Source organism: Aplysia californica, unplaced genomic scaffold (genome assembly GCF_000002075.1).
Source record: "Aplysia californica isolate F4 #8 unplaced genomic scaffold, AplCal3.0 scaffold00053, whole genome shotgun sequence".
NCBI classification, from domain to species: Eukaryota; Metazoa; Mollusca; class Gastropoda; order Aplysiida; family Aplysiidae; genus Aplysia; species Aplysia californica.
The window spans coordinates 1,625,542-1,644,178 of NW_004797323.1; the positions used below are offsets into that span (position 1 = coordinate 1,625,542).

Below are 18,637 nucleotides of genomic sequence, written 5' to 3' on the forward strand. Positions count from 1 at the left end.
TCATTATTCGAACCGATCCGATCCGATCTGACCATGGAGAAACCTCCCAAATCAGTTAGACAAAAAAAAAAAAGAATGAAATAGAATTTAAAATATTAAAAAATGCAGGTGATCTAAAGAAATTAATGGTAAAATGTAAATACACGTAGGCCTACAATGCCGAGTCATTACAGATTACAGGTTTAATTCTCTATTTTCTGCCGAATGAGTACTGAGTGCAGAGCTGCTGAGCATTCTGTCTGTTGGGTCTAACTTCCGTTTATGGTTCGTCATAATAGCCGTTCATCAGCTTGAAAATTGCAATTCCAGTATTTGTGCTGCTGGATGCTTCGCTTCAAGTTCACTTGCAGCCTTGATAGTGTTGACAAGGCTTTTGAGCTTTGGTATTTAGGTCTAGCTTTGGTGATCAGCCTGCAAGGTATGATTGGCAACCTCCGGTTTTAGCCTAGACTCCAGTCACCCAGAATTTAAATTTAAGTCAAAGACAAGTGACAAAAGTGCTGGGATATCGATCGGCAGTACAGGAATTTAGGAGAAGGCTAGAATCTTAACCCTCATCCTGCGGGAGCCGGGTTTATGTAGCCCGATAAGCCTATTTCGGCACCTCGCCTGCGTTCTGGTCCCGAGTCAGTATAGCTCCTGGCTCAGCGCACGCGCAGGGCGCATCCTCTTACGACTACGTGTCATTCGGGTCCCGAGTCGGATCCCCATTCACGCAGGTCAAGTGTGTGTGCGTCAGTCTGCTTGAGTTTGTGTGCGTTTGTGGCCTTCTAGAACCACCTGCGTTGGTTCGTAATCGAGGCATACGTCTCATTCAAAACATGCCAAGTTGATAGATCTAGCTCTAGATGTTCATCCAATGAAATTATAGAAGAAATTGACCCACTTAGACATGAGGAGCTCGAAAGGATAGTCAGGAAACAAGACTTCCATTTTTTCTATACAAAATATTTCAAATGAGCTTGATTTTGTATGAAATGATACTACCTGATAAAAAATGAGCCTGTTTGATAGTTTTGAATACCCTTGTGCAGGTACAAAGAACAATTTGAGTGTAAAACATTCGGAAATTGACCTAAATTATCCCTTTTCGAACCTCAGGTCATTCATAACAACAAGAGCGTCCAGAAAGGTTATTCAAATGGGCGTAACTACTCGTAATGTCTTATCAGCTTGTGAGAGGGGGTTATTCATGTGTTTGTAACACTTTATAAATAGAATGCTATGAAGGATAGAGCGTTATTTTCATCATCAGTTAACACACTCCCGCGGTATTCATGGCGAAAACACACGTTTCCCGGCGCGCGCGCTGTACACCAACAGTACACACTGAGTGACCCCGGCGGCCTGCCCGGTGAGTCCGACGTAATCGGTTGCTGATAAGATACGCATCTGGGCACAGACGCAGGATAAGAGTTAAGTAGAATCTAGAAATCTAGATTATATAGATCTAAATAATGCCATCATTCGGTCAAAATTTAGACAAAAATAGGAATGTCAACATATCTCCTATCTACCTTGCATGAGAGGTAAACCGTGGCCGAAAGGCCACCTCTATTCTCACCCCGGGTGAGAATAGCGCAGGCAAGTCTTTGGCTATTCTTGGCGATTGTTAAGATTCCCGCGTTTAATTCCGATGGGCGTTTTTCATACCCTCAGGCATATTTCGCTTTGGTCCCTAACCCTAACCCTAACCCTAACCTAGGGTTAGGTAGCAATGCCAATCGCCCGCTGCGCCTTGTGCCGGAAATCGGCCTCCGCGCGAGGGGTAGTTTTTGGGCCGCTCGGAATCAGAAGTGACTCTCTTCTAAGTTTAGTTACGGGAAAACTCCTGGACGAAAATAAATGAAACTCGGCAACCAACCAGAGGAAAGGTTAAACTAACGACATGCCAGCGTACAATCCCGAACGATTACTAGAACCGGAGATATTGCCGTGTTTGTGAGAATTTCCTCTGCGGTTCGAAAACTAAGCGGAGCTGCGGGTTGATCGCCGACCACACAAGCGCCCCACATGTCTTCTTTATTGCTGTAAAATTTCAGATCTCTGCGTTTAGTAGATTTTCCGTACCAACTTAAAATTACCACCCACCCATTGATAAAACACTAGATCTAGAAACTTAATCGCGCATTCCAAACGCGAGGTGCCGGCATGCAAGAGGCGCGTGATCGCTAGGCGGCATGTGATTGGCTGCCTATAACCAAATGGGTCACCGATGACTACATCGCGGGTTTTCCCGATAGCACTTTACTGAGTTTTAGAAGGGGTGATCGCGTCGCGGTAAAAACGATGTCACGCAATTCAACAAATTTCACGCAAATATCAGTCTTTAAGATCCAAAGTAATGAAGACATCGAAAAAGTGATAGCAGAACTAGATTTGGCTCTAAAAATCACATGGAGATGCCAAGTTTCATTCATATGCTCCAAATTCATTACTTACTTATGAACAGTTTTTCCTCAAAATACATCAAAACATGTCCCACATTTTGGCGATTTTTTCCTATATGAAGGTCCTCCAACATTTTGGAAACAAAAATCCCAATAACTTTTTTATTTATCAATGGATTTTTAAAATTTAAAAACCACAGTTCTTAGAATTTACTCTAGTTTCATTTAAGCCCATTTTTAAGCAATTTGGATGAAAATTTAATTTTTCATTGTCATTGCTGCTAGGTTAGGGACCAAAGCGAAATCGAATTGACTATTCGGACTCGAGTCCGAATATTAAAAAATGTTAGTCCAGCATGACATCACGTTCCGACTTCCGACTTCCTGTGACTCCTGAATCCGGCTTCCTGTCCTGCCTCACTCGTGACTCGCCTCAGGCTGGGTAGAGACCGGGATCACTTCGGGCAAAAAGGCGTTTTTTGCAGGAGCCGAGTTTTAATCTTATGATGAATTTGAGGCCGGCCTGAAAAGTTATTTTCGCTTCTAATAAATGTTTATTTGTCAAGAGGTCATCAGAAGCAATTAAAGATGGCTCGTTAGCGTGTGTCGGGGTTGGATGGGCGGCCTGCACACGTGTGGCTGTGTCGGGGTGGGGGGTGGGGCACTATCGGTCCGGGCATTGAACGTCACATACGCGTCAGTCTTTTTCCCCCCGGCAACTGATCATTATTACAATAATAAGCTAGTCTTGACGTAGATCTACGTAATGAATTGTGCGCTGGTCTATGGAATCAAAAGTTGCCGTATGCTCAGCTCCACACAGCAACACAACTTTTTCTTGGTAAACAATCGATATGACACAGGCTTGTGTATTTGAACGAATCGGGTCTTTTTTTTTTTTACACAGCTGATAATATGCAGGTGCCAGGTGGTCTGCTAATCTTCAAATTTACCTTTTTCTACAACAAAGAAAGTGGGAAACATGGGGTAGCAATGACAATGAAAAATTAAATTTTCATCCAAATTGCTTAAAAATGGACTTAAAATGAAAATAGAGTAAATTCTAAGAACTATGGTTTTTAAAATGTAAAAATCCATTGATAAATAAAAAAGTTATTTGGATTTTTGTTTGCAAAATGTTGGAGGACCTTCATTAGGAAAAAATCGCCAAAATGTGGGACATGTTTTGATGTATTTTGAGGAAAAACTGTTCATAAGTCAGTAATGAATTGGAGCATATGAATGAAACTTGGCATCTCCATGTGATTTTTAGTGCCGAATCTAGTTCTGCTATCACTTTTTCGATGTCTTCATTACTTTGGATCTTAAAGACTGATATTTGCGTGAAATTTGTTGAATTGCGTGACATCGTTTTTACCGCGACGCGATCACCCCTTCTAAAACTCAGTAAAGCGCTATCGGGAAAACCTGCGATGTAGTCATCGGTGACCCATTTGATTATAGGCAGCCAATCACATGCCGCCTAGCGATCACGCGCCTCTTGCATGCCGGCACCTCGCGTTTGGAATGCGCGATCAAGTTTCTAGATCTAGGGTTTTATCAATGGATGGGTGGTAATTTTAAGTTGGTACGGAAAATCTACTAAACGCAGAGATCTGAAATTTTACAGCAATAAAGAAGACTTGTGGGGCGCTTGTGTGGTCGGCGATCAACCCGCAGCTCCGCTTAGTTTTCGAACCGCAGAGGAAATTCGCACAAACACGGCAATATCTCCGGTTCTAGTAATCGTTCGGGATTGTACGCTGGCATGTCGTTAGTTTAACCTTTCCTCTGGCTGGTTGCCGAGTTTCATTTATTTTCGTCCAGGAGTTTTCCCGTAACTAAACTTAGAAGAGAGTCACTTCTGATTCTGAGCGGCCCAAAAACTACCCCTCGCGCGGAGGTCGATTTCCGGCACAAGGCGCAGCGGGCGATTGGCATTGCGTATCAATGAGGCGGCGGGCATCGGATCGGCAGAAAAGGTGTGGGGGAAACTAAAAAATGTAGGAAAATTGGAAGCACTGAACGTTAAATCTATAGAACGAAGACACTTCCTTTTTTCCGGACCCGAGTCCGAATAACATTTTTTCATATTCGGACTCGAGTCCGAATAAAGAGTAATGTTATTCGGACTCGGGTCCAAATAACGACGGCCAAGCGAAATATGCCTGGCCTGAGGGTATGAAAAACGCACATCGGAATTAAACGCGGGAATCTTAACAATCGCCCTATTCTCACCCGGTGGGCGTTCACCACCTAGATCTAGGCCAACCAGTGTTGCGTTCACCCTGAACCACAGAATTCTACACTGTGATAATAATTGTAGAATTCTGAGCCATGAACAAACGTTCCATTACTACTTAACTACTACTGTTAGACTTAGCATAAAAGTGTGCAATTTTGGGTGATCTTATACTTTAGCACGTTAAATTCCCAAAGCCAAAGTCTACTAATCCCCGACTCAGATCTTCCAAACTTTGAACTGGGCCTTAAAATGCGCAAACTACCGTAATTTTCTGATGGACAGATGGTATAACAATGGTTTTTGGTCTTCTATTATGATTTTGGAAGCCATTGATGAGTATAAATCTAGATCTAGATTTGAAAGAGGTCGCTCGTTACGGAAGTCCTCAATTGAAGAATTTAACGTGCTAAAGTATAAGATCACCCAATTTTGTCTCAGTGGGCAGTGGAGAGAGAAAGAGAGATGGAGGAGTAGCGCGAGAACCTCCGGGCAGAACAAAATGGCGACCTGCGTAGTTCGGCTCAATTCGAAAAGCTAATTTATAGCCGTAGCATCTTTGTAGACGACCAAATTAATTTACTTTTGTGTTTTAACATCATTTTTAAACTTTGTTTTGGTCAATTTGATCGTCCACACCGATAGACAGTGTTCTGAAAGAGACAGAGAGAAAGAAGAGGGGAGGAGTAGATCATGCGAGAACTTCCGGGCAAAACAAAATGGCGACCTGCGTAGTTCGGCTCGATTCGAAAAATGAAATAGCCATAGCACCTTTGTAGACGATCAAATTAGCTTACTTTTGGGCTTTAACGCAAATTTTTTCTTTGCTTTTATTATCAATTTGATCATCCACACCGATAGACAGTATTCCGAAATTAGGAAAAACAGGTCTTGTTTCACACCGGGTGAGAATAGCCAACGGTGGCAAGTCTCACCCGGGGTGAGAGGTTGATCGTATTTTTATTCTCTCCCCGGGTGAGGATAGCCACTTCCAAACCGAAACTGGCGCTTTTTCGGTTTGTTCCCACCCTGCAATTGTTATTGACCAATTTTGGCCTCAAGAGTAGGGGGTGACCTAATAAAAATATGGTGGGGGGTCATGCCCCCCTGAATTTTACCATAATTTGATGTTTTGCAGTTGTTAGGTTTGATATCTTAGCTCGCCGCGCTTCAAACGTATAGATCTCGATGTAGGTCAGGCTCAAATAAGGGGGGTGGGAACTACCGAAAAAGCACCCCGAAACTTGCTACACTACAGGTACAGGAAGCCCTGTCCTGTGGTGATTGGATGACCCCAGGAATGTACTGTTTCAGCTTGTTCGCATATTTGAGGCCCTGACTGGGTGTGAAAGTGGCGCTTTTTCGGTAGTTCCCACCCTGCAATTGTTATTCGCGGGTATTGGCCCCAAGAGTAGGGGGGGTTTCAGGGGAGGCTTCCCCCCTTGACCTAATGGGGGGTTTCCGTTTCAGGGGGTTGTTGGTTTGATCTTAGCTCGCCGCGTATCAAACATATAGATCTCGATGTAGATCTAGGCTCAAATAAGGGGGGTGGGAACTACCGAAAAAGCACTGATTTATTTACGTGTTCGATCACATTTTTTTTGTTTTCTCATCGATTCGGGCAGTATTTTGACTTTGGGTCTTTTTAAATTAGGCTGCCATTATTCCCACCTAGATTTTCTCTATTCCCACCCCCCTGAGGGGATTTAAAATTGGAAGTGGCTATCCTCACCCGGGGTGAGAATAAAAATACGATCGACCTCTCACCCCGGGTGAGACTTGCCAGCGTTGGCTATTCTCACCTGGTGTGAAACAAGACCTATTTTTCCTAATTTCAGAATATCTGTCGGTGTGGATTGTCAAATTGATAAAAGCAAAGAAAAAATGACATTATAGCACAAGGTCAAAAGTAAGCTAATTTGATCGTCTACAAAGATGCTATGGCTATTTCACTTTTCGAATCGAGCCAAACTACGCGGGTCGCCATTTTGTTTTACCCGGAAGTTCTCGCAAGATCTACTCCTCCCCTCTCTCTCTCTCTCTCTCTGTAGGTAGCGTAAACACGGTCTCGCGTGCACTCGCGGCCTTCTGACCGCGTGGTATCGGTGAATTCGGGGGTAATTCTGATGGCTGTTTCTTTGCTCTTTCGCTATAAAGCACCAAATGGCGTACACCTTTTAAAAGTTCAGCTTTTCCTCGTTACAATGATGTAAGTTGTTTATATGCCTGATTATTAGGAGCTGGAGAATCACCGAGGAAAGCGAAGCCCCTCGCGGTCGGAATGCGTGGTCGGCTGGTTAAAAAATTGACACGCGTGCATTCAAATGCTTCGCGGAACGAGGGAGGATTAAATACCGTCTTTTCATTGGCGGAGAACTGTAGAGCTTTAAACGGGCTTTCCCTTGGTATATATTTGGCCTTTGGCGTTTAAATAGAAAGCCTTTAAAAATACCGTCAAAATTTTCAAAGATCATTTTTTACACGAAATATGCAAAATACCAGCCTTTCGCACTTAACAACAGGCTTGGCCGGCTGTGGCCCCCCATCCTTAAGAGAAGGGCAATAACTCCACGAAAATTGAAGGGGTACCTTACTAAAAAAATTATATGAAATCACAAACACAACCAAAAATGATGAAAATAGTATTTTCTGAATGGAAAATGAATGAGCTAAATTACTAGTAGTACAAAATTACAAGTGAAATAGAAGAGTATCAGTATGAAATGATATGAGAGGTCTTTCTTAGATGCGTGTCTTGGATTCCGAGAGCGCTCCGGAGGAAAGAAGAGGGTGGTTGTAAAAAAACAACAACATAAAATCACACAATCAAACCACAACAAAAACAAGGACAGCCTCAGAAGGAAAATTGAATATAGAGTACAAAAATAATGAAGTGAGAGTAAAGAAAGAAAATAAAACAAGAGCTGGTTCAGTGGACATTGAGGTAGATCTAGATCTGGATCTCTAGATCTAGATCTCGTATACATTTCTTCAACTCACGAAGTTTCTGCCACTGACGAAGAGATAATCCACACAAAAGAAATACAACACATTCACAGAGATTGAAGCCTCTGGTGGAAACTTGAAAGCACCTAAAAGACTTTTCTTAGGGTGTTTTTATTTTGTTTCTGCCGTACTCATATCGGGCAGCTTTGCGCCCATGCATCCTAGAGACATGATGGCGTGTTTACAAATAAAATCTTCTCCGACTTTTGTTCCTGCTCAAAAAGTGACTCTTTCTGCTAGCGAAACAAGAAAAACACCATAGTAAACCGGAACTCTTCCTCTATAAAGATAGCTAAGTGAAACTTCTGATGATAGTAAAAGTAGAACCCTCCCGCGGCAACAAAAAAACGCCCCCGTGGCGGGCGCTATAGGAATGAGCGGGGGACACTGGCGCGGGCTCATACGGGCGCTGTAAGTGCGAAATGGTTAAAAAAAGATTCCATTAAAAGATTAGTTTATTGCCTATTAAAGAATTTAATAAAGTAATTAGCTTGGAATTATTTTGCATCAATCCTTCTGCAAGACTCAGAAAGCATGTAACCCCGCGCGCGGGATACACTACAGTATAGAGCCGACTCGCTCGCCGCGGGGGCCGGTGCGGTGCCGGCCGGGTCAACGCTCTGTATTTTTGTCGAAATAACGACTGATCATTGTCTTTGAGACGATAAAATACTGATTTGTAATGACTTCACAGTCTTGAAAAAAATTGGGCTCTATTTATTTGTTATAGTGATTGTACTCTGTTAATGTGGAGATGTTTAGTGCACTTGGTACTCTTTTATCTGTCAAACATTGGGTTGCAGCCAGTGACTGACTTTAACAAATTTGATCAAATTTTAAACAACTACCATTTTCTTAAAAATTGACTGAGAGGTTAAAGAATGGTACCAAAATGCTCAGTGGAGGCCTTTTAAATGGAACAGATAAATTCGGCATACAGCTACTTTGAAAATTTAGTTTCTGGTACCCACTCTCTGTCTCTTTCTGAATACTGTCTATCGGTGTGGAGGATCAAATTGACCAAAACAAAGTTAAAAAATGATGTTAAAACACAAAAGTAAATTGATTTGGTCGTCTACAAAGATGCTATGGCTATTTAACTTTTCGAATCGAGCGGAACTGCGCGGGTCGCCATTTTGTTTTGCCTGGAAGTTCTCGCGCTACTCCTCTCTCTCTCTCTCTCTCTCTCTTTCTCTCCACTGCCCACAGACAAAATTGCACGCTTTTAGGCTAACAGTAGCAATGGAACGTTGGCTAACAGTAGCAATGGAACGTTTGTTCACGTTTCAATTTTACAATTCTGTTATCACAGTATAGAATTCTGTGGTTCAGGGTGAACGCTACACTGGTTGGCCTAGGCTGTAACGGTGAACGCACACCGGGTGAGAATAGCCAAAAGACTCGCCTGCGCTATTCTCACCGTGAGAATAGAGGTGAGCAATTGCCAAAACGTGAGACTCTCTTGAGACTCAGTGGTGCAAAAACATTTTTCTTACCTATTTGACTCTCTTTTCTGTGAGTCACAGATTGGCATTTAGTGTTCATATTCCTAGAGTATCAGAGCAAGGAGATGTAGGGTTTTGGAGATATGGGTCTGTTGGTTTGGCAACTACTGTATTTGTTGTATGTAACAGTGATGACAAAAACAGATAAGCAGCAAGGCAAATATGGACTTTAAATTCCATTTGTTTAATAAACAAAGACTTTGTACACTATGAACTCCATTCATAATGGTAATATGAATGACAAGCTTTGTAACAATGACGCAGTGCACAGAACATGTCATCATTGTTATGTACAAGAAAGGATACACATTGGACATTATCATTGACAACACATCACAATAGTGAAAGGCTGTACAAATACAGTTATCAAAGCCTCAGTACCAGAAAAACACATGTGTAAAACAATTTTTAAACTAATTTGAGGCAAAGGCACAAAATCAATGGAGCTGACTTGTACATAACAGTGATGACAAACATGACTTGTACATAACAATGACGACACAATGTACAGGAAAAGACAAAGTCATGCCTCCAGAGAGAAATGCGCACTTTAAGAATAAAAAAACAAATCAGGAGAGGTTTCTTTTGCTTTGAAACAGATATCAGGTCATATCAAAGACAGTGGATGATCACAATTATGTTGCTAATTATGACAAACAGTACTCGTACATAACAGTGATGACAAAACATACTGGGAAAAGGTAAAATCATGCCTACAAAGAACAAATTTGCACTAAGAGATACACAGATCAATAAAGGCATATTTTGCTTCTAAATGAATCTTGCATGTATGAAATATATGTTGTAAACTTATTGATATTAATAGCAATGATGACAAATATTACTTGTAGGCCTACATAACAATGATGACACAATGACACAATGCATTGGAAAAAGGCATATCATACCAACAAAGCACAAATGTGTATTTTTGAGTTAGGCAGATAAACAAGGACATGTTTGTTTATTTGTTTGAGTAAAGAGAGCACACATGACTTAAAAAATTGTTTGCTCTTAGGACAATGTAATTTCTAGTACGTCAGTCAGTCTTGTTCGGCTGCATGACGACACCCCAAACGTCATCACTAAGCACAAAAGCTAAATCTATAACCACAGAAATGATCCATCTCTCGAAGTTTGTTCACACATCACACTCTTGTTCCAGGAATCCAGTGTAAACTCTGCAATTTCACTAAAATTTTCAACAGAGCAGCCTAAAAACATGCAAAACAGTCCAGTACATCACATTCAACTCGAGATTCTTGTGCATCACAGGACGCTGAACGGACGCTGAAGGCAATGACTACTTTCGTTTTTCTGTTTCCCCCGTTGCTTCCGTTGTTGTGGGGAAGCGGGTAAAGGGAAGTCACTCGAGAAAACAATTATATCTGGGCACTGTTGATGACCCGTTCAAAACAAAGGTGGGCTGAAATTTGGACTTCCAGCACGTCGCAAGGTGACGACAAACACGGCGAATGTTAAACAGCCGACCGAAATCGTAGATCTAGGAACCCGATGTTCCTTTCGCGCATCGCGGCTTTTGAAGTATTGAATAAACGACGAAAAGCAAAAAGATTTAACCAGCTACGGTGATTCTACTGAAAAATAATGGTGCTTTCTGAAATACCTAGTCCATGACCACACGACTGACGCACAAGTGATCCGAATTGTTTATCCATAAATTCTTTATTTTTCGTAAAATGCTAAGTCTAGGTTTTGTAAGTTGACTGAATAACAGGAATGACTTCTCGTAATTGTGTTATAGTTGTATAGAGCTTTAAATTGTAAGCCTATTTCTTCTGAAATTTCTATTTCATTTGTTAAACACTCACTACATACATTTTTGACTCGTTTTATGGTTTTTGTGTTGGACCTGTTCTTCTCCAACGATACAAAACATTTTGTGCATATCTCCCCTTCTTCTATCCATTTGACCCTTGCCCTTTTCTGGGCACCTTTGATTCTATTAAATTCTTCGATCTTCAATTTACTTTTAATTTTAGTAATTTTTGTGGTAAGATATCATGGTTGGCGTTATCCCATCCCAAGTAGCTTTCAAAGTGGTTCAGTTTAGCTAATACTAATAATGTTTCCCTTCGGTTGCTGTAATTTTCAGGCATTTAAAATGAGTGCAGAAGAAGATACTCCCATGCAAGTAGAGTCTTCTGACCCACCAAAAGAAGTTCCAGCCAGCACAAGTACTGCAGGAGGTGGCAATGAGAATTTTGTGGTTTTGGATATGGCTGGGGACTCGGAAGATTCTGACAAAGAAGGTGGGAAAGAGGCCAAAGCTCGAGTGCAGAAAGTTGCCCCTGCAGATGCAGGTACCAAACCGGCTCAGGCGGAAGCAGCTGTGAAGGTGGCCACGGTGGCAAATCCACGTGTGAGGAAGAAGCCAAAGGCCCCTGTGGTGGATGTGAACAGTTTGAGAAGTAAGTTGATCTTGACTTCTGTTGCAGGTTTAGGTGTCATTTTTCTTGGCTGGTGGTTGAGCAGTGCCAGTAGTAGGTCTTCTTGATGCTCTTTTTACTTGTTGGTAAAATACAACTTATTGTATGCATTACATAGTACATAAATTGCACCAAACTCAAACTGCAGGTGAATCAGATTAATTTACATTTAATCAAAGGGTTTTCATGAACAAGAATATAGACCAAAGTAGTTCACTTTATGAAAAGCTAGTTGTTTTTCACTTTCTTCTTCCACTATGCAAGTTCTCTTTTGCCCTCTTGTCTTCATTATAAGTGTAATAGTTTTGCAGTTATAAAAAAAATCTCTTGTCAATGATTTTTTTTTTACTCAACAAGAAAATTGTCACTGAATTAGAGAATGAAGTTAATATTTCGTCCCACGTCTTTACCCTTACAAAATATAGCATATTATTGTATCGTATTATGGAAGAGACTAAGGTTCATATGGGTATAAACAGCATCATGAATGTTGTGTATTACAAGAAAGTTTTGAAAATGAGGCCAGTGGTCTCTGGGATAAGTGTGATTATATTTTCTCTTATTTTTCTTCTTTTCCTCAGAGAGGAAATGGCAGCTTAAGGTGTACCCACTTCATGCGGATGATCTACAGCTGAGCTATGTGAGCATCTTGTGCAAACTGGCCTCAGAGAGTTTACTGTACATTCCCAGTGAAAGCAGACATGGGTATGAGGCTTGACTTCTTAATTGTTTTCTCAGTTCCGTTTTGTTTTTGTATTTGAGCTTGCCCTTGTAAAAGTGTTTGTTGGATATTGGGTTTGCTTTTCTTTTCTAATATGTGTGTGTAGAATTGTTTTCAGAACTTGCGATAATATGTTACAGGAAAGGATGCGGGGATGTAGTGTGTAATTCTGTAAATTTTAGTGATTTGGAGTACTTATTAAATCATAACTTTTGTTCCTAAAATTTAAGATTTTGCAAAATGGATAATCTTTTTCAGTTAAGGTTTTTTTGTTTTGATTTAATTTTGTGTGAATAATTTAGAAATCATGGAAGTTTATTTATTTCCAGAAAAGCAGAGCTGTATGTTGCAACTCAGAAAGAGACAGCAGCGATCATCGGAAAACTACTCCGCATGGAGTTCCATCACAAACTCCTGAGCATTGAAGTAGTTCGAAAAGACACAGGGGGAAAAGAAGACGGTGATGACTCTAAAAAGGAATGCAAAGGTGTGTTGTTGGTTTTGCCTGTTTCACATTTTTTGGGGGACATTAATATGCACACCCTTAAACCATTGATTCCAAATATATTTACTATGTCCCTTCTTTGGAACATATCAAGGAAGTAAAGATCTGAAAGGAGGAAAGTAGTACTCGGGCAATTTGCATCCTCTGTGTCTACAGCCCAGGCAAAGGTGTATCATGCATACTTTTAAGTCATCATTGATATTTATGGACAGCAGTAGAAGAACAAAGCCCAGAGTATGTCTGTTTTAAACTTGCAAGGGTAATAATTCAAACTGGATGTATTTAAAAATTCTATGGATGCAGTGGGGACAAGGGAAGCCCCAAGACCAAAATGGGATAAGTCTGAGTGCTGTCACCTGCTGTAAAGGGACTTAAGAAACTAATCAATTAACATGTAGTTTTCAAGAGGAGGGATGCATGCACATTTAAATTTTAGGCCAGTGCTGGTATTCACAGTTTTTAAATCTTGAGAAGGGATATGCACACACACTCAAATTATAGGCCAGTGTTGGTTTTCTGTTTTTGAATCCTCAAAAAAAAAAATGTCAGGCAATTTACAGCAATAAAAGTTACTGTAAGAGGAAAAGGTTAGTGTTAAAGGAGGTTATTTATATAGGGAAATTCTGTTATGCAATCTTAGGTTGCTGTAGGGCGGAGGTTGGTCTTACCTGGGCTGCTGTTGAATGGACACAACTATTTTTTCTTTACCTCACCTCACTCAAGTAGATTTCATCAAGTGATTTTTTTTTTCCTTCTTAAGAAAAATTGATGTTGTAAATTTGTTACCAGTTTTTTAAAAGAATCTTCAAGCAGTTTCAGCGCTACAAGATGCAGAACTTAATAGAACTGCTCAATCAAAGGGATTAGTCAAAGAGTTTATTTGATTTCCAACTTCTTTATAGGCAATTCAATGCATTTTGTTAACATAGGTGAGTTGTAGTGTCTTATTGAATTCATTATCCTCAACGTGAGAAGGAAATCTCAGAAAAACCAAGAATTGTTGAGAGTAAAGCTTCAACAGTTTCAGCTTGTCCAGTCAAATGTAATATCAACATGGTTAATCTATAGTTGTCAGGAAGACAGGTTTGGTTTCAGGATCTGACACATGCCATATCATGCTGTATACTAGACTGGATGAATGAAGTGCCATTGAGAATGCACAGAATGTTGTGCCGAGCTCCTTCTCTTCTCTTTATATATTACATTAAATTCTTTTCTTTTTGTTTCAGCGTATCTCATGTTTGACAAGTTTTTGTCAAAAAAGATCTTTGATGCCAAGGGAGAAAAAGGTAAATTTCCTGTTTCAATAGCAATTTACCATTGTTTTTATTGTTTTGTAAATTAAAGCCCTTAGTTGTTTTGTTCTTTGTTGTCTGAGTAGTTTGATGTACCTTATGTTGGAAAATAAATTGTTATGTTGCTCGTGACTGAAAAAGATTAATGGTCTTGGGATAAGTGAAGTAAGTCTTAAACTGCAATAGTGATGATCTAGTTTGCCACTCTATCTGTAGAATTATAGCTTGTTCTTGTTGAGTGCTCAGGTTAATATGGGTTTAGAATGATAATTGCTGTTGAATTTCCAAAAGTTACCAATCATATGAAAACATTTGGGAACTGCACTTTCCATGTGTTTCCATTGCAGGTTGGGCATGAATGCTTTGAGTCATTTCTATAGTGGGTTTGCAGGTCTCTCTTTTCTTTTTATTTATTTATATTTTTTTCTCTATCACTTCTTCCAGTTCCTCTTCTCTTTTTTTCTTTTTTTTTGTGTGTATAGATTATGTTTTTGCCTGTTTTACTACTTTCAGTTCATACATTCTGCCTTTATATTGGTTTCCTTTTTTATGATTTTGTCCAGATCCTTCACTCTGCCTTCTGCCTTTTTATGTGACCATGTTTTTCTCTCTGTTGATTCTTCCATTTTCTCATCTATGCCTCTGTGATGGTTGATTAGTTCTCTTTGTTCCTCTACTCTGCCTTTGTATTATGTTTGTTCTTATTAAATCTTTCGTTGCCAGGGAGTTCTTACTGTCAGTACTGATTTTCAGCTGAGCTCGTTACCGAAGACAGCAGTCTCAAGTCCCAGTGTTAATGGACTCACGGTCTAGGTCTAGCCGACTTGTGACATATTTCGGACACAGGATCTTCGATCATGTCACTTTTCTCACTTTTCTCATTCCCTATTTCCCCCAATCTTTCTCTCATAATTTCCAATAACTTCAAAAAGTAATTTTTTTTCTCCCCTTTTTAAAGTCATTTTGGTGTTTACATTTTGTGAAAGCGGGTGGCTGTCCACAAGACTAGATCTTTGTTTATCTAGCAGTAAAGTAATACTGGCAAATTTGGTATCGATATGGGCATCTCTTATTCCCAAATACGAATCCATACAGTGCTTGTGGCTAAAACTCCATACAGAAGAATTAGAACCAGGTGATTAGTGTACCGTGCATATAACGTCATACTGGCAACAAGGAATAGCAAATTTGGCCAACTTCTATGACGTACATGGTATGACATGAAGCTAAAAATTACACAGTTTTATGATATACCAGGTATGCCTTAAGGCAAGGAAGCTGTGAAGCAGGCGGTTGAGGGGCTCTCTTGTATGGTCTTTTCTTGCTTCCTTTCAACTTAACTTTTGTCTTAATTTGGCCTGAATAAATATAGTTTCTATTATAGAAATAACATCAGTTGAGCTTTTCATCTGTTAATTTACTTTGTGTCCGTGGATTTGTTCAGTTTGATTTCTCTGCTTCATGTTGAACATTAGAGTGGGTGGTTGGTGGGTGTTCTGGTGTGGGTTGCTCCTTCTCTCCTATCAAACTATCCTCTTTTTTTGTTTGTTCCTGTCTTGTAACACCTCTAATCTTTGGCTCTTTTATGACCTTATTGTGTGCCAAGTGCTGTAAAACTCTCACTAAAATGAATACCAGCTGTATGAATTTTTTTTATTCCTATGTAGTAACCTTGTTGTCGATTTGTAGCAAATGCATAGACTGATATTTACTTTTTTAAATTTAAATTTCTTTCATTTCTCTTTTTCTTGGGTCTTTTGGTTAAGTTATTGGTGAGTTAGCTTGCAACCTGTTTGGCCACGGTGGTTTTATCAGTAAATCTTATATATATATGTTTCTATAGTTTTCTCAAGTCACTCCTCAGCCAGACGATAGCTGCTCCAGCTCTGTTTCACCCATCAACTCTCTTCGCCGAAGGGGGCTCGCTCTGCAAGACGTCTGGGCTGGCGTTCTTTGCCCTGCAGAACAGTGGTCACACTGACCCATCTCCATACGAGCCAGTCTCTGTCCTGATTCCCCACAACCCTCTTTGACCCTGTCCAGCTCTTCAACACATCGTAGACGTGCAGCTTCTCAGGGCTGTTTTGAAATAGCTGAGCTGTGCTGCATCAGGGGTGTACCATCATATGATGAAACTCTTCTGCAGCATGGGGTGTGCGTTTCAGGGATTCGAGTCCTTTCCAGATGTTCCTGAAAACTTAAAGGATGAGCGGCATTTTTCATAATATGCCTGACTGCTCAGGCGACGAGTTGACGTACTGAGGTGATCTGCACGTGCTGTCTGGTCATAAAGACTTGCCAAGCATAATGTGTTTGCTTGCCCTACGTACTTCGTCAGTCTCCTACAAGGTAGTGCCCTTAAGGTCTCAAAGCTGTCAAAATGATTTGCTTTGCTGGTCCATGGGTCATTGTAGAGCAAGGACTACAAACACGTCCCTCTGCACAAGTTTGGCTCTGTCATAGGCTGCTTGTACCATACTTCTTTTTTTTGTTTAAAAAATGTGCACTGTAAGTGGCTGATTGTTATAGTTATTTTGCCTGAAAGACTAGACTGGGGTTGCGTTATTGATCACTCTATTAGGGTTTATTTCTTGAGGTAATGTCTTTTGAAGGGAATAAATAGTCTTCTTGAAGGATATGGGTAACCAGTTGAAGAATCAATTAAAAGTAAGACTATTTTATATTTAGTCTTCCACTTCATTGGGGGTAATTGTTACCTGGGAATGAGATATTCGGTACGACAAAATAAAGTCAAAGTTGTTGTTTGAAAAGTGTACAAATTTGTGGGAATTATAATTTTTTAAAGATTTGTAATGTTCAGTGGTGAACATTATTTTGATTAAAAACAATTTTCTTTTACTGAAACCTGAACTTATCAATCGTCCTGGCATTTAAGTCGGTAGAATGAAGGAGTTTAGTGGACATAGTCGACTGAATTTTGTCGACTCAGTTATGTGTATTTCCTTCTCATCTGGGGTAGCAGTCAATTCTTATGTGTGAGGAAGCAGATTGTTTCAATTCCGACAATTGTGAATGAAGCCTGTGGATTTGCAGTGGTCTCTTTCAGATAGCTCCAGTGCAGCAGCAGTCGCTCTGTACCAGTGGCTGTTATGCCCCTCTCTCTATCTCTCCACCGCGTGGTGCCCAGCAGAACATGTGTCCATACTCGCTCTGCTAACTCGCTCGTAAACCGCAGCACTGCTGGTAAAAGCTTCATCGTCCTACCACCATCTCCCCCATACCTGCTGTTCCAGCAGTCACCAAAGTCGTCCTGGTAACTATGATTGTTGTCTAACAGCACATGTCTTTCTTTCCTCAAGCAGCAAGCGTTTGACTGACACCAACATCAGCTTTACCACAACGATGACTTCAGGATTGTCAGCAATGCTTTTTGTCTATTTTAAGTAACCAATGATTCAAGATTGAAGGAATTGTGCTCAAGAGAAAGTATATCCATGAAAATGTAGTCTTGATCACTTTCCAATTATTTTTCTAAATTCAATGTCTCTGTTCAGCTTGAAATTGTGAAAATACTGGGTGGTGGCAGCGGAAAATTTTTGCTAGTTTTAAAAAAACAATGTTAGGGTAATAAAAGAAAAGCATTGCTGACAAGCTCTGTCCAGCGACTTCAAAAGAGAACAAATGACGCTCAACGAAGATCTCCCCGACACGTTGAGCTTGCTGCTCTCGGGCTGTGCTGCTCTAGCTGGCAACCCACATTCGCCAGGCTCTGGGTGTGCAAGCACTTTCTCCCCCTCTTGTTTCAGGGACGCTCATCGAGAAACTCGTCACTCTCAACAAACTGCCTAAAGCGGCCACAAAGGACTTCATCGGTGCTCTTTTCCCATTTGCGACCGAAATTGACATTCTAGAGAGCGATGACCCAGAGGAACGGTGAGTAAAGCGCAAGAGTAGCCACGATCTCATGCTCGTTGAACCAAACTGTGCCTTGAGGAGCTACACTGCTTAAGCTGACATTGTTTCCTTTGCACCACCTGTACATGTCTGTCGTAACCCTGTACCTGTATCTGCCATCAGTGCAGTCAGCACCGACCTCAAAACGAACCGTTGGCAATCCGTGCCTCAACGTTTGTTAATATGTACATGTTACTCCCTCCCAGCTCATGAAAAACCCCATGCCCAATGGTGGTAAGTCTTCATGCATACCCCAAGCTTTGAGATGGAAATGTCATGTCATACTTTCAGTTTTTGTTCATCGAAGTCATCGTGTAGTCACAGCAGAGCAGACCACCTGGAATACTGACCTTCACATCTGGATTGACGTCAAGAAAATCATTGCTGCTTCTCCCAGATCCTCCTGAAGACTCATTCCTTGCTCATCTATAGTTTTGGCACAATGCAAATTGCCTGGATGTTGAGCTGTCATAAATCATCAAAAATGGATCTCTTCAGAACTGTCCTAACTGCTGGCTGTCTTTTTAAAGATCTCCTGTGTGTTCAAGAAATTTTCAATGAAAGATCAGCTTCTCATCTGGACCCTTTATTCTCATTGAAAATAGATC

The 18,637-nt window shown here is 40.7% G+C and overlaps 1 protein-coding gene across 3 annotated transcripts in view; it reads left to right on the forward strand.

The window, feature by feature from the left end:
• Positions 1 to 231: 231 nt before the first annotated feature.
• The window catches only part of LOC101855470, a 34,026-nt gene continuing 15,620 nt past the window's right edge, over positions 232 to 18,637 (forward strand). For all 3 annotated transcript variants that reach the window (XM_005092811.3, XM_005092812.3, XM_005092813.3), the window contains exons 1-6: positions 232 to 418; positions 11,260 to 11,575; positions 12,175 to 12,298; positions 12,644 to 12,801; positions 14,049 to 14,108; positions 17,882 to 18,008. In XM_005092811.3, coding sequence (XP_005092868.1) covers positions 11,269 to 11,575; positions 12,175 to 12,298; positions 12,644 to 12,801; positions 14,049 to 14,108; positions 17,882 to 18,008 — 776 coding nt within the window. In that variant the 5' untranslated portion in view covers positions 232 to 418; positions 11,260 to 11,268. The remainder of the gene's footprint in view (positions 419 to 11,259; positions 11,576 to 12,174; positions 12,299 to 12,643; positions 12,802 to 14,048; positions 14,109 to 17,881; positions 18,009 to 18,637) is intronic.